Below are 22,472 nucleotides of genomic sequence, written 5' to 3' on the forward strand. Positions count from 1 at the left end.
ACAGCCCAGTTAACGTGACTGACCTTCACAAAACTTGCTCGTTGCCATCGCATTTCTTCAAAGTGATGGCTCGTGCCACGTTGGGAGGTATCTCTTGCGTGAAAAAAAACTGTTCTACCTCACCACTGGAGGGATGAAATCTCAGCCCGCATTAGCAAAAATGGTGCTGTAAAATACAATGTGATTAACGTGCTTGCTGAATACTGAAATATAGCAGGCTGACCTAAGATGCAGAACAGTAACAGATATACCGTGGAGAGTCACTTAAAAGCGTAAGCTTTTCACTTCATGGTATTTTCACTTTGATTAGTCTTTCCATAGCAAGAAACACAGTAAAATCAAATCAAAGAGTTTATTTGCATAGGAAATAGCAAAAATAGCACCACTGAGAGCTACACAGTAAAGACTTTGTTTAACCCTGGCCTGTGAACATGTTATTTAATATCATCTTTCAGTAAAGCAGAGACAAATTTTATCTGCTACTGGGTGAGAAAAGGACTCCAAGGCTGGCAAATGGTTATCTCTGGGCTTTAGCAGCGGGAGCTGATGCTGAGGTGGTTATAGACAGCTGTGGCATAAGTTCAGCTTAGCCAGCTTGGAAGCACCATGCCAGATGGTGAACGTGCCAGCAGGGCAAGGTGCCTCTTATCCGTCTCCAAAAGACCTGATGAGATTTCTGAAAACATTCAGCATTTAGTGCCTGTGTCAGGTTCATTACTCTGATCTCTCAATATAAACCGCTTTGTGCAGAAGAGTTTTGAAACCGCAGCTGCTCTGTCGCCTGGCACATATGTTTGAGGCCTGATCACTGCTCAGATCTGCACCTTTGTGGGTGGGATTGCCTTGGTCAGAGGGTTAAACTCACAAATGACCTACTGTGAGGGTCTTTTCAGACTCCATCCCCTCTTTACTTTCTCTTTGAACTCTCAAGCTGATTTTTGGCAATTAGCTGATAGGGGAAATGGGACAGTGTCTGACTTTTTGCTTTTACCCTCAAACAAAATTTCCTCTGGGTTTCTAAAGAATTCTTTGCTCTGACCCTTTCACGAGAGATCAGCCTTCTCCTAGACCAGGCTGCAACTTCTCACCTACCCTCTAAAATGTGACCCTGCCAAGTTATAATCATAGTGGACATCCAAAATGGTCAAGTTGGGTCACAATTGACTTCCTGACATTTTTAATACCAGGTGACTTTCTGTGTTGCTCTGGCCAATTTTTGGGTGAAGCAGTGGTAGGGAGCTGTGTGTGTGCTGACAATGAAAAGGGGATCTGGCACCCCTGAGCTGACGGAGGACAGAATCGCGGCTTTTTGCAGAGGTATCTCCCTGACAGAAGGAAGCTAAACTCCGTCTGGTAGGACTGAATCCACCGAGTACTGAAGTTCTTGCATAGGGAGCAGTGAGGAGGTTTAGATCATCTCTGTGGTTTCTTCAGGCCTTACTCTGAGATCCGACATGGTCCCATGAACTGTAGCTCCTACAAGCTACTGATTCACTTATGGGCAGAAGAACATTAAATTTAACAGAGAATTTCTGAGAAACACACTCTGTCTGTTCATAACTATCTGTCCATTGGGAGCCGAATGTACTGGAGACCTCTTCCCCAGCTTTGGCATGGTTTTGCCTTCCTCCCCTCCGTGTTGATGGCAAATAGCACCAGTGATCTTGCGATGAGCCTATGTCTCACAGTTAATGCCCTGGGCTGCAGAGCACAGGATTTTATTTCAGTTTCAAGGGTGAGGGGTAAAGCTTTGGAAAGAATTAACCAGATGATAGATAACACTCAAAAATTTTGGCATCGGAATGGTTTTGCATAAACAGCTACACAATGCATTGATACTGTATGCTCTTCAAAAGAGGAAAAAAACAGTTATTTTTAATGTTGTAATATGCCCTGATGTTAGAGAAAAGAAAAAAAAAATCACATATCACATCAAAGATAATAATAATAATAATTATTATAATTATAATTCATAAAAATAATCTGACCGACCGGCAGCATTTGTTGGCTTTAGAAGGCCTCCCATGAAAGAAACACAGTTGAAAACATCTGAGAGCTCTTGGCAGACGTGATGAATTCAAGTTTTAAAAACAAGTCTGGGGCTACCCCCTGCACGCTAGGGCCCTTTGACGTTGGCAGGTCTGGCAGCCAGGCTTGCATAGTAAGCGCACTGAGTGGGGTCACACTGCCCATTGGCTCCTGGAGGTCCCTGTGGGCCCGTGAGACCAGGTACCCCAGCTTCACCTTGAGGGCCGGGTGGCCCTGGCATCCCATCTTTGGCATAGCCAGGCTCCCCTGGGAGGCCTAAAATAAAAACAAAATGCCCTTGTTGAGTGGCTTTGCTGCCAACCTGGGTGCAAGCATCAGCTTCCACAGATTGCGGTCTGGCTGGCGTGTATCTACAAGGATGTGGCAAGCGTATCTCGTCTGAATGCAAGATTTCCACCCCCTATGGCATCCTTGGGCTGCCCAACTGCGTGCTATTGCTGTTCTTCCTCTGTCACCAGGTTGCTGAAGTTGTGCAGCTGCACAAACCAGCTAATGACACATAGTCTTCATAGAGAGGAGGTGAGGATGGGAAAGCTTGAGGCAAGAGCCAGCTTTGGGAGATAACTCATTTGTATGAAACATAGTGTGTCCGTGGTTATCTAAAGGCAATGCAAGGCCAGTATGCCAAATGCAGACCATGGAGTAATGAAGGCTTCCCGTAGTTTCCTTCTCCAACAAGGCAGGGTGAAGGCAAAACTGATCAATGGCTCCGTATTTCAAATTGGAAACAAAATATATTTGCTGCTTCTTTGCCAGCATGAGCTGTGTGCCTGAGGCACAGGTGTTGGATATGACCTTTTATAACATCTAAAGCTGCCTGGATCTCTGGGTTCAGCTTTGTCACAAGATTCTGGCAAGGGCAGATAAGACATTTCACAGTGTATCTAGTAATTAAAACTTCACTTTGGATTTGTCCCAAAGGTCAGTTAACCTAGCTGTTACTGAGATGGATCATAATGCCTGTCAATCAGGCTGAGGAAACAATGGTGGCTAGATATGACGCTAATGATACATTTCTTCCCTTTGGGCCACTTTCTACAAAAATTGAGTATGCCATATTTATGTTATCCTGATTGTCTACCTAATATGGCAGAGACCTGTGTCAATGTAGTGATTTTGAGTGATGTATTTTGTGGGGTGTTCTGAGTAAACACACCTGGAATTCCTGGAGGACCTATTTCCCCTCGTTGGCCAATGCCAGTGTCTCCTTTCTCACCCTTTGCTCCTCTTTCTCCTGTACAGAGGGAAAGAAAAATAATGAACTTATGAGCATGATCTACAGAACTATGCTATCACAGGTCTTCCATCCACACTGAAGCCAAAATACTTGCTAAAAATAGTTCCTAATTGTGGACAATCCTCTGAGATGGGATGTTAAGCGGCAATGAAGACTCATCCCACTCCTGTTCTGGACAGTGGTGGAACACACCAGCAATTGCTGGTCACATTCATCACTTCTTGTTCAGCAGACTGCTTCTAATACATGAATTTTGAGGACCACTTAGATGATACTAACAGGAGAGGTGAACGTCAAACTGTAGTGGACACATCCCTTTATCAGACTTCCAAAACATCAAATTTCACTCACCTTTGGGACCAATCGGTCCAGGTGGCCCTTCTGACCCAATCTGTCCAGGCTGTCCAGGCTCTCCTGGAGGGCCAGTTCTTCCTGGGAGTCCTTCCTTCCCAGGGGGACCAGGAGGTCCTGGTCTGCCATGGGACGCTTTTACATGTGCAGGCTGTATCTCAGCCAGGAGATAAGCTAACTTTGCTGTGAAGAGAGGGAAATGAGTTCATTAGACTAAAAGGTCAGTGCTTCAAGACATGGAGAGCCAGAATCAGTGGCCCAGTAAAGTCCAAGTATTGTCATAGATCAGTTTTTCAGGGTGACCCATTTGTTGTCCTCACACAATCCTTCCCCATAAGCCATGATGACGCCTTCCTGACCCTCTCTAAACTATTTAAACCTCATTTCTCAGTAGCTTTAAACTTCTCCTAAATTTCATACTTAATCCTAAACACTTCTCTCATCCACTGCTCCATGTCCACCAAGGACCCGAAATGTCCTTTCCTTCAGCTGTGCAGCTGGTGGATTTCTGGCAAACTGGAATCATTGCTGCTCTGAAAAGAAGACTCTATTTCCACTGCTTCTGCTACACAGAGCAAGATGCTACTTGGCTGCTCTGTAGGGAGAAAGCTTACTTTTCTTGTTCTGGGCTGTTACATGTGTGGAGCTAAAGCTAATGTACCCGTCTCTGGCTGTGAAAGTCAGAAACTAACTAAAGCAGCTCCCTGCATCAGCATATTCTTCAGTTTCCAAGCAGGCATATTTGCTTGCCACGTCCATATTAAGACCCTGAACAGCCTAGAGAGCTCTTAAGACATACTCAGCATCACCAAAACATCCTATGGAACAGAGGGAGAAGGGTTTTCTATCTTCTCTTCATTGATCCAAAATCTCAAATGCTTTTAGATTGGTGTGGAATTTGAAGTCTGAGAGTGTGTAAATAAAATCCTTGAACTCCTTTGAACCATGATCTTAAGCACGGAGGAAAATGCCTGCAGCTATGTGTCAGCTGCTCCAAGAGCTGCGCTAGAAGCACTACAGCTTTACATTTCACTGTGGATGGGGTCAGTAGTGGTTGGCAATTCACGTACTTTCAGAGAAGCAGCAGCCCACGTCCACTCCACCCCCTCTCCTCATACTGTCACAGCCATTCTCCTCTGGCTGGGACATCAAAAGCAAGGTTACCAGAGCCCATCGTCCTTCTGTGGGATTTTACACTGTTTGCTTTCTCTTCCAGGGTCACAAATTAATCTGTTTGAATTTGTGTCTTCTCTTGACCTACCATCTCAGCCCAGAGATCTGCAGGACCGAGTCTGCAGCAAAGATCTTCTGGTGGCAAAAAGTCACGAGGCGCTTAGCACAGGTAATGTCTTTGGGTTAAAGAAGGGAGAAAGCCCCTGTGCTATTGCTGGGAACATCAAGCTTGGATAATGGTAAAGCTTGCTAAACACATTTCTTTTTACACATTACTCCTTCCAGGCAGGCTGGTTGCAACATTGCCTTCTATAAGCAGGAGAAGTTAAGGTGCCTCGACAGCTATGTAAAGTATCTTTCATATTCTCAGATATATCTTCTGGCTTCGCAGAGCTGATTACTTACCATCTAGCTGCTTGGTCAACTCCTCTTGGATGAGCCTTCTCAAAGTGTCTAGAGATGGGGGTTCCCCCTAGAGAGTAATAATCACAGCAATAACAAGACATCATAATCCCAGCCAGGGGACGTGCAAATTAAACCCTTCACAAAGGGTTTAGTGGGTTGCATTTCATCACCCACAGCATACACAAGGCTGCAGGGGCTGCCTGAAAGAATATAAAGGGACTCAAAACATCCACAATTCCCAACCTGATGGCAAGCCACGGGCTCAATTGTGTAAGCAGAGAGCCTGGTCAGAGGGAATAGTTGGGATGCTGTCCCTGTCTCCTTCCCAGAGAAAATCTCTTTAGGGGACAGGTAGTAGAAATCAAATCAGGAGACATCCTCTGCCCTACAAAATCATAGTGGAAAGCCTACCTCCTTTTCCGGCATTGCACATTTCCTTGCACCTCTCCTATGAGGACAGGCTGAGAGAGTTGGGATTGATCAGCCTGGAGAAGAGAAGGCTCTGGGGAGATCTTATAGCCCCTTCCAGTACCTAAAGGGGCTACAGGAGAGATGGGGAGGGACTCTGGATCAGGGAGTGTAGTGACAGGATGCGGGGTAACGGGTAACTGAAAGAGGGAAGATTTATATTAGATACTAAGAAGAAATTCTTTACTCTGAGGGTGGTGAGACATTGGCACAGGTTTCCCAGGGAAGTTGTGGATGCCCCATTCCTGGAGGTGTTCAAGGTCAGGTTGGATGGGGCTTCGAGCAACCTGGTCTAGTGGAAGGTGTCCCTGCTCATGGCAGGGGGTTGGAACTGGATGATCTTTGAGGTCCCTTCCAACTTAAATCATTCTATGATTCTATGAGAGAAGCATACCTGCCCCCAGGGTACTCAAGATGGGTATCCAGGCTTGCTATAAACACTCATACTGGATGCATCGCCTGCCAACAGGCCCTATCTCGGGGAACGGAAGCCAGCTAACACATATGATACCACTTCTCCAAACAAGTACAAAGTTCTGCCTGATTTCAGGCTGTTGAAGGGAGTTGGGATGTGGCTGCCTGGCTTTGGTCCCCTCCCAGCCTCCAAGGGACAGTATCTTTTATCTCCTCTCTCAGCTCTTTTGTGTGACTGTGCTGTTGAACAGACGTAATAGCTGTCAAAACTCAAAGCTATATGAACAACAACTCTGGATGACGCAATTGAAAAAAAGATGAAAGCATTTTTGTTAGGTGGAAGGACAATTTTTTATGTTGTGGTTTTCCAAGAAAATAATAAAAAAAGAGCTTTTAGGGTAACCAGACTCTTGTCTTTGCATAAACACAGAAGAAAAAAATGTAGCTATATTTAAAAAATAAACCCTTTTGAACCAGGAAGATAATTCTTTTTTCCTTTGTTAATCATAAAGTGAGATGTTTCACTTGAAATACATTTTTCATTTTTTGTATAAAATTATTATTTGATTTTTTCCAGTTTTGAAAATATTTCTGCATTCTTTTGTGTATGAGCTATTCACATGAAAGTGTTACTTTTCCCTCACACCTATCCTATTAAATGTACTCCATGTTCATAAAAACCTTGTGAGGTCCAAGTTACTCTTTAATCCAAAGTTACTCTTTAATCCAAAGTTACTCTTTAATAAGAAATGTAGATTATATTAAATAGCTAAGAGACATTTCAATTTTAGCCAATAACATTGCTGGTAAGTACAGAGTTGGTCTATTTGCTGCCTGCTTCCCAACACGAATTTTGCACAAGAAAAAGATGCGTTTCTTGGTGACAAAAGAAGCTATTTTGTCATTAAGTACTAACCATTTGTGATGGCTCTTAGTGAATATCCCAGTAAGTAAACATGATTGTGGAACATACTTTGAAGGCTTAAAAATTATCTTTTCAAGCTTTAACTGTATTAGTTGCATTAAGTCTCCATAATCGTCACTGGATTTCATTAAATCTCTATGTTGTTGAGACACACAAAGAAATGTTTTCCCTGAAATTTACACAGTTTTTACATCAGAGTTTATTTCACTGTCTATTCCCCTCCAAGATACTCTCAAATTCATCCTCAGTATGGACATCGCGGCTTTACTAGTGCTGGTAGTTTTTCTCATTCTTCTACATACATTACCCCCAGGCACTCTCAGAAGTGAAATTGTTTCCAGTTAGGAAAAAAAAAAAAAAGAATATCAAACAAAAATAGGAATAGGATTTCATGAATTCTGATGAGCTGACTCCAGGATTTCCAGGAATAGAGCAGTGACCTTTCCACAGCTCAGCATTTTGTCTCTCGTAACAACCAGCAGCAGAGGAAGGTGTAAGACCTCTGTATGAAGTGCTACGCATTAACACCCTTATAGAAGGCAGCTTTTTCAGACTCCAGACCCATGGCCATAGCCACATGACCTGATTTAGGCTTTTCGGGGTATAAGGTGTCAGGGACTGGCTGCCCTGGCTATAGGTCTGGATTGCTCAGCTGTCCTGAAGTTCAACCCAACACCCCCACAACACTTCCCTGGGATACGATCTATCTCTTCTTTTTATGTCTCAAGAGACAGGAGATAAAAACGCTGCTTCCCCATTATAACACACACTTGGTCAGGTTTCTATCAGCCTTACTGTTATCTTAGGTACTTTTCTGATCACACACTGTGGCAGTAAAATAAAAGTACAAAGCCCTTCTCTGGCAACCTTACCCTTGGTCCTGGAAATCCTGGCTGTCCTGGAGGACCGGGAGGTCCAACTTGCCCAGCGTCTCCTGGGGGTCCATGGGGACCCATCAGTCCTGGATGGCCTTTATGACCAGGTATCCCAGGATCACCTGGAGGGCCCTTTTCTCCTTGGGGGCCTTTTTCGCCTTTGATACCAGGCTCCCCCTAAGTGAAAAAGCCGACATTACCACCACAAAATAAGAGGCAAACTTCTGATTTCCAAGCACAGCAAAACACAAACAGCTGAGCTGGCAAAGTTACTGAATACAACATCTGGTGCATTACAAATGATCCACAAATTATTGCTGACAGAGAATGATTAAAGAGAGGGCTGGGAGTGTGGGGAGTACGATAGATCTCTACAGACCACTCTTTGCTCTTGAATGACCCCTTCCTCAGCCTCTAAGTCAAAATAGGTCTCTTTATTCCAACACAATGAAATAACTAATAATATTCTCCAACCTACCCTCTCTCCTTTGGAGCCAATTTCACCTGGTTTCCCTGGTGCACCCTGCAAATAAATAAGAGGTGAGCATGGAAGAGCTATCCATAATAACAGTAAATAATCAAATGCACACCTTTGCAATGACTCTTGTGACCTGGGGAAAATTTATTTCCCTGACATTCCCATAGATTCCTGAGAGACCTCTCTTTGCTCACAAACATCAACAATTAAAGGAAAAGATAAATTTGTTGCAAGCCAGATACCATCCTTGATTGTTTTGGTTGTTTTTTTTCCCCAAGACACAAGCCCTACTTCGAAACAACTGTGAATTTAACTTACCTCTCTTCCGGGAGGACCTTTCTCTCCTGGTTCCCCCTGAGAGATACAAGAGAGTAAATTTAGAACAGCACTGGAAGGAGTTGGAAGAAAGAACTTACCTAATAACCACAACTCCAGATTTCTGTTTAGAGAACAAGTTTTCTGCTACACAGCAGCAGGTTTGGATGATTTATCCTTATCCTACTGCTACAGGTCATTCCTGGAAAGACACATCCTACTATTTAGAAAGCATTTGTTAAGCAGTAAAGCTGCATACCATGTAAATGTTTGTAAATAAAAGGAAGTAATTTCTGCCAAACCAGATGAGATCAGGACAGATGTTTCATTGAAAGTGTGTTCCTGCTTTCAATACATTTTATTCCTTTTTCTTACTGAGGGTTCACAAAGCTTCATACGCTTTACTTGGGCTGTTTTAGCTTAATCTGTGCCAACGTTATCACCATGAGAGTCTAAAGACGTAAGGGACTCAAAATTTTGTAGGTAGAGGTACCATCTTGTGTTACACCAGCTGAGATAATGGATACAGAGCCAGTGATAAAGCAGTTTGAGCCTGAAAACTTGCCTGTACTTCAGAAACATATCAAGCAACCTCAGTTTAAACAAGCACCCTATTAGGATTTTTTTCTGTACTCTGCATTTATAATGTGATAATTAGGCAAGACAATCTTTGCATTTTTACTATTTCAGTTAAAAAAAAAAAAGTCACTGCAGTCCTGAAGTGCACTGATAAAGCAAAGCAAACATTACACTACTTATTGCTAAAATTCTGTACGCTTTCCCATACTGTGAATGGGAAGATTCATCTTTGTAGTCCATTTACAATCCACACACATGATCATATCTATAATGTATGCATGCAGGTGGTATTTTTTCCCATAATCTGGAAACACATATAACAACTTTGACAGTGCTAGCATTCATCCACACACGCATGAGCAATGTAACTAATCACAGATGTGTGATCACATCAGCTCCAAATTAGGCAGCATCAGACTCACTCGAGTATTCCTTAGGGCCACTTCAGTTTTAAGTGGCCACCACGTTTGCTGCTTTAAATTAATTTTCCAGAGAAATATTTCTTCCTCCTCTTTTCATCACGAAACTCCCTTTCCAATCATAAAAAAAAAAAAGAAGAAAAAGAAAAGAGAATCCTCCTGTGCACAATTCAGCTCTGCTAGATTCACATGAAAACCTTTTAAATCTCATTTTAAGTCACAACAGAGCTAGAAACAAAAATATTTATCTAACATTTACCTTTTCCATCCTTCCAGTGGTATGTAGCATATTTTACTCACTTTGGAAGAACTAAAGATATTGGGTTTCAAGAATGTGATATTTTCACGTGTATAGGTATTATTTTAGGTCACTTTGGGAGATACGTGAATGCTTTAATTGCAATGAACCTTTGTTGCTGGTAACAAAGGAATTTTCCTTGGAACAACAAATATCAGAAATACCTATATTATTATCAGCACTTAAAACTTCCCTATTTAGCCCTTCTGGGGTTCGTGCAGAGATATAATCTGAGTAATTTAAATACCCCGTAACCATATTAAGAAGCTATTGAACCGGCCCGATTAATGCACACATTATCAGGGCTGATTGACAGGTACCAACTCAGTAAATGAGATTATGGATGTTCGTCCGTAAGAAAAATGCTATTTCTGCAGTCCAGTTTCCTTTAGAAGAACAGAGCTTCGTTTCTTGATCTGACAGATCTCCTGCCTGTGTTTTTTACCCAGTTAAAGATGACTAGGTTCCACCTTCATCAGTCCAACATGTAAAAGCAGGCAATTAGTGGGTCTAATCCATCCCCACACGTACTTACAGGTGGTCCTCGGGGTCCTATGAAGCCAGGGAGTCCTGGGCTGCCGTTTTCTCCTTTATTTCCTTTAGGACCCTTATGACAGAAATGAGACAGATACTAGCAACCCTTTTTCCAACATTTCTTTTCCAGAGCATGCATTTACAGATACACTGGAACGGGGAAATTTGACTGCAGCAGCAGGACTCCCAAAACTGACAAGGAAAGGAAGAACAAAGTCACTTAGAAAAGCAGATTGCAAACACCATGCTTGCATTATTAATAAGCTATGTGGGGTCCCTGTGAGAAGATGAAAAGGAAGTGACAATTATGGAAGTGACAGGAGGTATGTTCAGTGGCGACTCTGGCGCTGCGTGGCTTATAAGGTGGTGTTGCAGAGTGGAAATGCTGTGGTGTGCGGCGAGAGGGAAACGGTGCAGATGGCCACACTGCTCAAACCTGAGAATACAATCAACAGACAGCTACTGAGGTGCTCTTTTGCCCGTATTTCCATGTTCAGTTTAAAAAACGTCTGCCTTTTACTTATCTCTTGTGATATTCTGCCAAACAATCCCTTTTTCTTACAGATCAGGGCAGCTTAAATGGCAGTTCATGATACAAAGACATTTCACACAGACTTCTGGTGTACACTTCCGATATTTTTTTTGGTCTTATTTAACCTTTTCTTTCAAAACTTTGTCCCCTGTCTTCTAATTCGGCACATATCCCTTTTTCCTCTTAGAATAAAACTGGTCTTCATTTTAAGCCTTGTAACACACTTGTGTAAAGTGAGCACCAATGAACCTGACGGGCACCAAGCACATGGGGATGCCATTTGGGTAAGCCATCAGCCCTGGAGATTTCATATTGCTGTGTGCAGGCTCAAGCATGAGCCCTGTGAAATGGTGAAGTGGGATGGGCGCTGGTAGCCAGCAGATGCAAAAGGAGAAAGCTCCTGGCAGGTTTTACCTTGTGACTGCAAGTCAGCAACAGTGAAGGTGGAAAAGAAACCCTTATTGCCACAATAAGCTTCCTCGCTTCTCTTTTTTTTTTTTTTTTTTTAATATAGAAATATAATATATTGGCTTGCCACACTACATTTTGAAGGAAATTAGTGCATTTCCAGGCAAGCTGGAAATAAATGGATTTTTGTACAGCACGTGGAAATACTTCCCATAATAACCTTTATGAAAGGGAGAGGACTTATTTTAATGACAGAGAAGAATACTGATGAGATGACTGTCTGTTCTGCTGACCAATACTGTCTCATTGTTTCCCCTTTCTCATCCATCTGACTTTATCCTTTTTCAATCTCTCATGTTATTTTTGGACTGTAAATCCTCTGGAGCAGAGACTGCTGCAGTTCTGTGTTTGTGCTGCCTGGTGAGTCCCCGGGTCACAAGCTGACTGTGTAGGTAATGTGATAACACGATGATGATTAAAAAATAACCCCCATTTGGCACTCACAGGGCATCCCAAAGACACGGTGGCCTGGTGAAGACTCAGAAAACCAAAAAGCAGTAACAGAAATTAGGAACAGGCATGATGAGAAGAAGAAATGAAGGTTGAAAAGGCACCAGCGGGGATCCACGGGGTAAGAAGTAACGGCAGTGGTCCCGAGACACTAAGTAGAAGTTGTGTCAAGGAGAAAAAAGCAGTGGCACCAATTCTTGCCTGCAGAAAGGCTGCGAGACTGCACCACCCCTGTGATCTGTGAGTTATCACCTCCCCATGCAGAAAGGTGTTGCTTCTGTCTCTGCGAGCACTTAGGAGGAGACATCCCTGCAGCAAAGCACGTAACGTGCACAGGGCACAAGCCTCTTGCCAGGCTGAGGTTGCTTTATGGCATTGCAAAGGCCACAAAGAAGAGTGAAGTCCTGCTGCAATTGTTCAGATTTCTCCTGCTGTGCTTTTGTTTCTCTCTGAATCTACCTGCCCAGCAAGCTGTAACGTCTAGGTGGACAGAGGGAAAAGCCCCGCATTTCAACAGATGCTACTGGACACTTGTGTGGATTTGCTGAATCCTGAACAATTTCCAGCAGCAGAACAGAGAAATAAAATCCTCCTCACCGTCCTCCTTACAGCACTTCATTACCATGCTGTTCTTCCACACAGAATGGCCCCGGGGGGGTTTCATTCTGCTGCATGATCTTGGTTTACTGCCCACTGCCTGCTCTTTCCCCAAGTGCCTGGGGAGGATTTTTTCTGCTGCTGCTGTTCCTCAGTGGCACTCTGCCAAGTCCCCGAGGCCCTCTCCTTCCTTGTGACAACTCTCTGCTGGCTGCACAGTCTCTGCTTGGCAAAATTAATTGTACTGGTGAAGATGAGGCATGCCAATCTTTTTTCCATACCGGGTAATCAATCATTTTCTTTTTCTGTGAACACTTAACTTTTGCTGGGAAAAAATGATGACCCAGCTAGCAGCTCAATTCCAGGAACGTAGCCAAACCCCCCTCAGGTGCCATGGCCAGCCAGTGATTTTCAGATCACTGGTCTTCAGACACAGCAACTTCGGGGATGGTAAGCAGCTACACGTAACCCGCTCCACCTATACTTCATCAGACACCTCCCCTTGACATAACTGCTTGCTGCACGAGCTTCCCTTTGTGGTACTTACTGGGTTACCTGCTGGGCCAGGTTCTCCTGCAGATCCAGGCAATCCATTCTTGCCCTATGTCAAAAGGAAAAAGGTTAGTGAAGTAACGTATACCACAATTAAAAATAACCACCTACTGCTACACCAGCAGGCATCTCTTTAGCATTGTCCAACCTCCTCTCTTGGCAGACTACAGAGTAAGGATCTCATATTTTCAATTGACCCCACAACTTCTGCATCCATGGTTGCATGGTTGAGCCCATCTCAGGACAAAGAGTGAGAGATGTGGACCCAAATTCCCTAGTCTGAAGAGGACCTAACCAGCATTCCTCCTCGTCCATTTCTTCACCCTTATCATATTTTAGGACAAGGAGTAACGGTTTTAAACTGAAAGAGGGGAGATTTAGATTCGATATCAGGAAGAAATTTTTTATTGCAAGGGTGGTGAGGCACTGGCCCAGGTTGCCCGGAGAAGATGTGGATGCCCCATTCCTGGAGGTGTTCAAGGCCAGGCTGGATGGGGCTTCGAGCAACCTGGTCTAGTGGGAGGTGTCCTTGCCCATGGCAGGGCGTTGGAACTGGGTGATCTTTAAGGCCCCTTCTAACCCAAACCATTCTATGATTCTATAGGCAGCATCCTCCTGTATGGATGGAGCCACCTACTATGGCAGCTCCAAGTTACTAGTGTTCAGACAAACCCCTTTAGTCCGTGTTTGAAGGACCTCTTGGCAACTTACTGAACAATGTTAAAGTGCTCTGCACTAGCCAACAGATACCTCCAGATCCCTCCACACCTTCCCGCTTTAGAAAACTTCCTCTCTCCAGTGATTGAGGCAGGTCCTGCAAATTACTGCCTACAATCTTCTTCTCAGGGCTGTCATCTGAATCAGGGTCCAGAGGCCAGGCATCTCCTTTTTAATCAACTCAGGCTTCCCCTTTTTTGGGGAATAGAGAGAAACACTTGTTCTTAAGCCTTGAGGCATTTGATACCTGCCTGGCACCAAACAACTCAGAATGAGGAGCTGTTTCTCACCGTTCCTTATCAAAGTAGCTGAGCTGACCATCTACACTGACTAAAGTTTGGTAAGACGAAATTCTGCACCCTGCTCCTCTCTCCTCCAAGCTCACTATGCAGAGGTGGTTTTCACTGCATTGGAGATGACCATAAAGACCAGCCCTTTTAATGGCAATATTCAAAATCATGCCTCACACTCCTTTACTAGAGAAGAAACAAAGCAGAGGAAGAACAAGAGAAGCTGATACTTTGCCCTCCAGCATACAAAACCCCAAGTATCTCTTCTCCAAAGAAGAATACGGCCTGGAGTTAATGATAATTTCTGTCTCCTCAAATCTTCTTATTCATTGCTAGCGTTGTGCAGGGGCATGACATGTGAGTGAATGATGCCAGCAGTACAGGAATAATGAGATAAATTACAAAGTAGACACAGGAGGTCTCCATATGTTCCTGCAGCCTAATTCAAACCCTTACCCTCCCAGCTCAGAGGGACCTGCCGCTCCAGCTCCCGGCATTGCTGGCTGAATCAGCATTTTGCCCTAATTATGGAACATGTTGTAGAATCTGTTTCACTAGCAGGTCTTCTGAAAAGTATCACTCATTGCAACATATTAAAGATGTGCCCAGGTTTAACAACAGAGACCTGCATTCAAATTTAGAAAGGGTTGGTTTTTAAGAGCAAATTGAAAAAAACAGGAAAGGAATAAAAGTAATTTCTCAGCCCTCCCAAATGACACTTTCTGAAATGTCAACTAAATTGCCATTTCTCCACTGAAGTTGTAATAGAACTCCACAGGTCTCCAATTAAAAAAAAAGGTCTCCTAAAATTATGTTGGGGTTTGGTTTTTTTTCAGAAGAAATTTCAGAGACCATGACAAGAATGAACAGGATTACAACTGGACCCCACATATCTCAAACTGGGCACCCACAATTAGTGTCTGCCTTTGCAAACCGAAGCCATGCGAGAAGTGAGTGTGATGCCAGAGGCAGGACTGGAATATGAGCCCTTCTGACTCTGCAGTCCTGGCAGAATCCATTTTTCCCACCAGGTCAGCAACCATCACTTCATTGCACTATTATAAGTCTTCATCAGTTTCTGGCAATATCTGTCTTTCTCAAAGTAGGCAAAGCGTTTTAATCAAACATCACTTGAATCTTGCTTAAGACTCTGTCTTAACCGCTACTTATAGGATTTGAGACAGACTCTTCTTCCAAAGCAGAGTTCTGGGCTGCAGGACATTCCCACGATAGACAACGTACCTCCAGAAGTGGTTTGTCAGGAGGGAAAACTCACCGGCTGCCCTCTGAGTCCTCGAGGGCCCTGCGGTCCTATGGGACCTGTTTCACCCTGAAATGAAGAAAAGTAATCTGGTGAGAGGGAAAGATCTGACATGAAGGCAAGCAAATAGGCATTTAAAAATGTTCCTACTAAATTAGGCTGTTCACGTATTAGAGGGAAACAGCATTAAAAAAGAGCGTCACTACCACCTTTCAGTCCTGTATGAGGAAGACCAGCCTTTTGAATTTTAAACCTCTGTCATTAAATGCAGTCTGATTACAGGCAGAAACCATTGTTATCAGGTTATCTTAAAGTTTGTTTTCTCAGGGACGGAGACTCTCCAGTATTTCTCAAAAATTGACGACTTTATTCTCTCTTGAGGGAGGCTTAAGACCAGCTTCTATCTTCTCTGAGGGGTTCCCTGAGGTCTGTCTTCCATTTTACTTTGAAGGGTACCATTTACAGCACAACAGTTTTCCAGTGGTACAAGGGGGTGCAAATGAGAAACCATTTCCCCAGGTCCCATGGCAATGGCACATCAGCCGCTTGGTACATCACCCAGCAGCCGCCGCAGGATCCCACGTCAGCTGCGCTCTCCCAGTACTTTGTTATGTGACTGTGTTTGACACGAGTAATGTCAGAGGATCTGTTTGTACCGTCTCTCTTTCCTCTGAGCGGCAGCGTCTTATTCCGTAGGTATTTCATAGATTTCCGAGGAGCCACGCAGGCAGTAAGGTACGGCTTCTGCAGAGGAAGCGTGACAGGACCTGGCCCAGTGGGACCTGCGGAACGGAGCACTGCTCGGAGAGGGGTGGCAGAAAGCAGGTCCGTGGCTTTGCAGCCCAGCCTGGGATTCAAACAACGCAGCTTTCTCTGCCCTTCCAAAGAGATAACTGACATTTAAGCATCAGCAGCCGAGCAGTGACAAAGGCCCTCAAATTCTTTCTTACCCTAATGATCTTTGCACAAATTATCCCCTGTGCAGCGCTACAGCAATTCACCCTTTATTGCAGTTTCTGCAGTTGTTTCCAGTCAAGGTCACTGTGAATTAACATTTTCATTTGTCAGGGAGAAGTAGGTTAGTTTCTGCTCAAAATGGTATACTTACATCCTTCCCTGGTGGCCCCTCACGCCCAGCAGGACCTGTCGCACCTGGCTCCCCCTGCATTTCCACAAAAAGGAAAGAGAGATCAGCTCAAGGTTGAAGACAGACCAGTAGCACCACTTTAAGTGGTGTGAGGTTTCTCCAATATTGGATTCAGCTCAGTGAAAACTTTTTTAAAGCCAGCAAGAGTCTCGTACATCACACGTGACACGCAGCTTATAAAAATAACTCAGAAGCATCTTCTGTAAGTGGTGCACAAGGCAGTGCGCTGCTTTCCAGCAGAATATTTGCTACTGCTGGTGCAGTCACTGAAAACCACCAACCTATTCATGATACAGAAACTACCGTAATGAGGAGTACCAGCACCGGATTTTTCAGCTAAGCTCCTGCAAGCAGAGCATTTTATTTCCCTGTAAAAATCCCGAATTAGGCAGAAGGACATTCAGTTTTGTATTCAACTTTCTACAGCCAGGAGCTTTTTGTAATGCATTGTTCAGAACTGAGAGGAGACCAACATTTCATGCAGGACTTGAGTTTTGGCGTTTATGATCCAGAGGCAACTAAGTCAAAAGGCTGGAGACATTCTTACAGAATTACAGGAATTCTCATTTCTGTAAGTTTTGTCCCTCAACTTACTTTGTACTTCTTAGGCATTTTTGGAGGAGAGATGATACTTGTCCAACAAGTGCGGTAGGTTTCCTCAAATTGAACATCAGCATTAGTACCAGAGGGATGTGGTACGGAGGCATACTTGAAACTTTCTCAAAAAGGAGCATGAGAGAACTCATCTTTACCAGCTGCCTCACCTTACCTGGAAGCAGAACTTCAGGAGAGGGAATGAAGACAGCTGCTGTGATTGTATGCTATGGGTGTCACCCACGGAGTTGCAGTTGAAAACAATCACGTCAGACCCAGACCTGTCATCATTTTTACCCACTGCCTGAGAAAGGCCAACAATTCACACAATCTTTCTCCAAAGGATAATTAAGCATGTGGTACATGTTACTTACCCGGGGGCCTGGGGGACCTGTATCACCTCTCTGTCCTTTGAAACCCTACAAGAGAGGATTAAATCGATAATTATCCATTACCTTGATGCATGAAACACTAAGAAAATCTAGCCTGAATGTATACTTAATAACGTTCCCAATTTTGCCTAAGATTACCGGGGACTGCTCAGCACAGAGCTGCCATGTCTCAGGGAGTGATAGGAAGGGCCACATCACAGGAAGAAAGACCTTTCCGTGGCTCCTTAGGCTGCAAGACCAAGACTGTATTGTGTGTATTCCTGGGGTGGCCAGCCAACTTTTTAACCTTAAATTTCATTGTCCCCATCCTTTCAGAGGACATGTCACAGCACAAGGACTACAGCTGTGACCGTGCTTTCTGGTAGAAGGGGTGTCATGAGGTTATGTGCTTTGACTTCCAGGTAACGGACCTTCTCCAAGTGTCAAGGATTTGGAAATGCCTGTGTTCGATTTTTGTTGATTATTTATTTATTTAGTCACAATGCTGTGACCATTCTCAGTCAGGCCAGCTCTTTGGTTATATGTCTCCATCAGTAAGGGGCCTCATCTGCCCAACAAAATCTTTCCAGTTACAGAATAGAAGAGTGACTGGATTGAACCTATCAGAGAAGCACCTACCGGTAAGCCTCTGGCACCCTCCTGGCCTGGGAGCCCTGGTTCTCCAGGCTTTCCCTATGGGAAACAATCATGTTCATGTTAGTGACAGTCACAGGTCCATCTCTCTGCTGTTGAAAACTCTTCCCACTCTTCTCCCTCAGATGTAATAACACTGAGAACTGTGATTGCCCAGGGTTTCTCAAGCAAGGTTGGAGTCTGAGCATGCGAGGACAGTAGTGACAGACATTCCCATACATACCCTTACCTGCAGTTTCAGAGAATCATAGAATAGAACCACAGACTCGTCTAGGTTGGAAGGCAACTTTAAGATCATCGAGCCCAATCATTAACCTAACACTGCCAAAACCACCACTAAACCATGTCCCTCAGCACCACGTCTACCCGTCTATTAAATACCCCCAGGGATGGGGATTCCATCACTTCCCTGGGCATCCTGTTCCAATGCTTAACAACCCTTTCGGTGAAGAAATTTTTCCTAATACCTAATCTAATCCGCTCCTGGCGCAAATTGAGGCCACTTCCTCTTGTCCTATCACCTGTTACTTGGGAAAAGAGACCAACCCCCACCTCACAAAACCTCCTTTCAGGTGGTTGTAGAGAGCAATAAGGTTTCTCCTCAGCCTCCTTTTCTGAACACAGTCTTTGAGGTTCAAAGCCAGCTTACACCTTTGGGCTGGTGCACCTTTACAGTGTTTTAATGTTGAAGGGGTAATACCAGTAACTGCATCAATACCTAGTCAGCACATACAAAATCATCACCTGCATGTAGAAACCAGGTGTTTTGATGCAAGCACACAACTGTCTGCAGCTGCTGTGACAAGTGCTGCTCCACATACCAGTGGTCCTTGTAAGTGGGGACTTGGCTCTTCACGGAATCACCAAGTCCCGTTTGACAAGTCACAGAAAGAGGCTGGCAATGCCAGATACTGGAGGCACATTCTTCATATGACAAACACAGTTGCAAGGAATAACTTTCACTGCCCAGTTTATTAAGATTTCCTTTTGGCTGACAACTTCGTGGCTCAGCTTTTTTCACTCAACAAATGCAAGTACAGACTAAGTAGAGGAACTCAAATATTAAACCTCTAATCCTGTACAACAGAACCGTCACAGAGCAGTCCAGAAAAGGCTTCTTTAAAGATACCTCTTTTATGAGGTATCTTTACATACTTTTTATGACCCATAATCTTTTACCTAAAAAATAGATCACTAGGTTTAATGTTACAAGACAACCTTCTTTCTCTGCAATATTTACAGTAGCTGTAAAAGTGGAATCACTAAGTCTCAGTGTATTTATGGTAGCTGTAAAAGTAAAAGAACACAGTTTCTCTCCAAGATTGCTAGTGTGTGACTCTTATAAATTGCTTGAGGCAATACAGTCCTTCTGGTGTTAACAAAAGACATGCAAACAGGCTCCCTGCCCCTACTAAGGAATCCATAGATAGGCAGCTCCAAAAGCAATGACTGGATGCAGGCTCTGATTGCATGAGTGAAACAGTTTTAAATAACGTTACCGGTTCCCCAAGAGATCCTGGCTTGCCATCTTTGCCGTCATTCCCAGCAATGCCCTGTAAGTGGAACGCAAAAGGGTATAAGGAAGGAGCCGATAGGAAGCACTGGTGTGGTTTTTGTCACCGTGAGTTTCACAGTGACAGCTCTGCTTCATCACGGCATACTTAAGTTTGCCTAACCCTCCAAAATCTACCTTATTTCTGTGGCTCAGCCATAAACCTCTCCTTGCCACACCACTGTAACAGCATAAACTGTTTCCCTTTCCAATATGGCAAGTCTAAGGGGTTTCCTCCTTCCTGCGAGCACTCCAACTATCTTAAAACAGGATTCTAGAAACAGCTGTTATAAATCATTATAATTTCATTATCTTCATTCATCTAGGCCTCTTTGTGCTAGAAATAGCTCTGGCCCTACCCCTACGACAGATTAAAACAACCCAAAGTGTTGTACTAATACATTTTCCAGAAGAGAAGAGGCTATGCCCAAGACGCGCTTGAACTTGAGTCAGGGCAAAGGAATTATTTTGATTGTGGATTCAGATAAAGACAGTATTCCCATCCATGAATTCTTGTGCCCTTACTTTGGAGATATTAGTCGATTTTTGTGCTTTGCATAAGAACATGTCTTCCAACGAGATAAAGAACAGACTTGATTCGCGTAAAATTAACACTTAGCTTTAAAGTGATCAAATACAGCATTCACACTGTCCTGGACCAAGGACATAGCGTCAACATGACAGATACTGTTACATGCATAGCTCTCAAAGCACCTCAAAAATGTCACCTGTTTGTTTTACACACCTACGTGTTTATGAACATTTTAATGCATTGAATGAGAAGGAGATGAATTGCACTCACTGGAAGTCCAGGCAGCCCTGGTGGGCCCTGTGGACCCGGAGGGCCATCTTTACCCTGGGGAGAAAGCAGAAACACCACAGCTCAGACGAGCTCCTCAGATGCTTTTATCAGGTGAAGATTTATCAGATGTAGTTTGACAAGGAACAACTGTGAGAAGCTGGTCTTGTAGCCCATGTCACGCAGTGTATGAGGTTTCCTTGAATTCCTTATAGTTAAAACTGGAGGTCTTTGTTCTCACGTAAAACATCCAGTATTAGTTTAAGTTGTTACAGATGGAGAAACCGCTGAAATCACTGGTACTTCTTTTTTTTTTTCTGAAGTTTAATTATATTTAACATTTAGTCCTTAACTTCATGTGTGAGGTGTCCAGCCAGGAAGTAGAAGATCTATATTTTATATCTATGAGATGAGTAGTTATGAGAAGTTCCTTGCTGATAGTCCCAAGAAATCCCTTTACTCTACAGGACTGCCCAATAGCATCCCAGTTCTTTCACAGTGTCTCAGCCTTGATCACCCATTTGAAAGGGAATTTCAGCCAGCCTGTCCATGTAGTTTCTGGCCTCTCTGCTGAGAGTGCTCACTGATTTCATAACAGCCATCAGAAGGACCATCACCATTCACTTCTGATGAAGTTCAGGTTGAAATGGATCTGCAAAAGGCACCTTTCTCATTAGGAAACCCTGCTTTACAAGTTAATCACAGAATTAACTTGTAAACAATTTCAGCTCAACAGCATGCATTACTCAGGGAAGGTTCTTATTTTCCTTTTCAACCTGAAGTCAGTATCAATCAGATTACCTGTCTCTCCCAGGGTTTTCTGATGCACTACCATAAAGCAGCATCTGAACACCCTTCAAATGAAACAGCAGTAGCAAAATTCTTCATGGACCTCTTGAAGGTTACATCTGTACTAGTATTTTCAGTGGTTCCAGGGAATAATCTCAGGCCCTGGAATCTGCCCTCAGCACAGGAAAGACATGGACCTGCTGGAGCAGGTCCAGAGAAGGGCAACCAAAATGCTCAGAGGGCTGGGGCACCTCTCCTATGAGGACAGGCTGAGGGAGCTGGGGTTGTTCAGCCTGGAGAAGAGAGGGCTCCAGGGAGACATTATTGCGACCTCTCAGGACTCAAAAGGGGCTTATAAGAAAGACAGGGACAAATTTTTTACCAGGGCCTGTTGTGATAAGACAAAGGCTAATGGTTTTAATCTAAAAGAGGGAAGACTTAGACTAGATAGAAGGAAGGAATGTTTTACACTGAGGGTGGTGAAACCTTGGCCCAGGTTGCCCAGAGAGGTGGTAGATGCCCCATCCCTGGAGACATTCCAGGTCAGGTTGGACAGGGCTCTGAGCAACCTGATCTAGTTGAAGGTGTCCCTGCTCATTGCAGGGGGTTGGACTAGATGACCTTTAAAGGTCCCTTCCAACACAAACTATTCTATGCTTCTATGATCTGAGCAGTCTGTGCTGTGACAGCCTTCAAAAACGTTGCTGGTTTCATTTTGACAATCTGCATGTACAGTTTGGTGTTAGCCTGGGTCAAGAAGCATCCTAACAGACTATAGCTTTACTTCCCTGAGATAAATATAGGTGAAGCTGGTGATGAAACACAAAGTTTAGAGCTTACTATGTCTCCTGGGTTTCCTGCTGGTCCTATTGGTCCTGGTGCCCCATCTGGTCCCTATACAAAATAAAGCAGAAACAACATGAGTGATTAGCACATTTTGTAAGTTTGTCAACACACTCCCTACCACAGCTGGCAACACTGGAGTTTTCTTCAGTTATTCAGTTCAGCATTCATTCCATCATTTCCTCATTCATTGCAGAAAAGCAGTGCCAACCTCTGCATGCAATCTGCCTCCAAAGCCAGAAATAGTCAGATATTTGAGTTTGGTCCTGGCGCTTCCTTCTGAAAATAGGGGACAAATAGGAAAAAGCCAATCTTGTGACAAAAATAGCCCTGAAG

General features: G+C 43.9%; 1 protein-coding gene across 1 annotated transcript in view; it reads right to left on the bottom strand.

Moving 5' to 3' along the window:
- Positions 1-209: 209 nt before the first annotated feature.
- The window catches only part of COL22A1 (collagen type XXII alpha 1 chain), a 244,803-nt gene continuing 222,540 nt past the window's right edge, over positions 210-22,472 (bottom strand). The window contains exons 50-65 of the mRNA XM_063327586.1: positions 22,134-22,187; positions 20,508-20,561; positions 19,653-19,706; positions 18,139-18,192; positions 17,503-17,547; positions 16,496-16,549; positions 15,403-15,456; positions 13,115-13,168; positions 10,522-10,593; positions 8,694-8,729; positions 8,376-8,420; positions 7,895-8,074; positions 5,216-5,282; positions 3,638-3,820; positions 3,206-3,283; positions 210-2,304 (exon numbers count right to left, since the gene is read on the bottom strand). Of these exons, the coding sequence (XP_063183656.1) occupies positions 2,117-2,304; positions 3,206-3,283; positions 3,638-3,820; positions 5,216-5,282; positions 7,895-8,074; positions 8,376-8,420; positions 8,694-8,729; positions 10,522-10,593; positions 13,115-13,168; positions 15,403-15,456; positions 16,496-16,549; positions 17,503-17,547; positions 18,139-18,192; positions 19,653-19,706; positions 20,508-20,561; positions 22,134-22,187 (1,272 nt within the window). The 3' untranslated portion in view covers positions 210-2,116. The remainder of the gene's footprint in view (positions 2,305-3,205; positions 3,284-3,637; positions 3,821-5,215; positions 5,283-7,894; positions 8,075-8,375; positions 8,421-8,693; positions 8,730-10,521; positions 10,594-13,114; positions 13,169-15,402; positions 15,457-16,495; positions 16,550-17,502; positions 17,548-18,138; positions 18,193-19,652; positions 19,707-20,507; positions 20,562-22,133; positions 22,188-22,472) is intronic.

Source organism: Chroicocephalus ridibundus, chromosome 2 (assembly GCF_963924245.1).
Source record: "Chroicocephalus ridibundus chromosome 2, bChrRid1.1, whole genome shotgun sequence".
Taxonomy (NCBI): domain Eukaryota; kingdom Metazoa; phylum Chordata; class Aves; order Charadriiformes; family Laridae; genus Chroicocephalus; species Chroicocephalus ridibundus.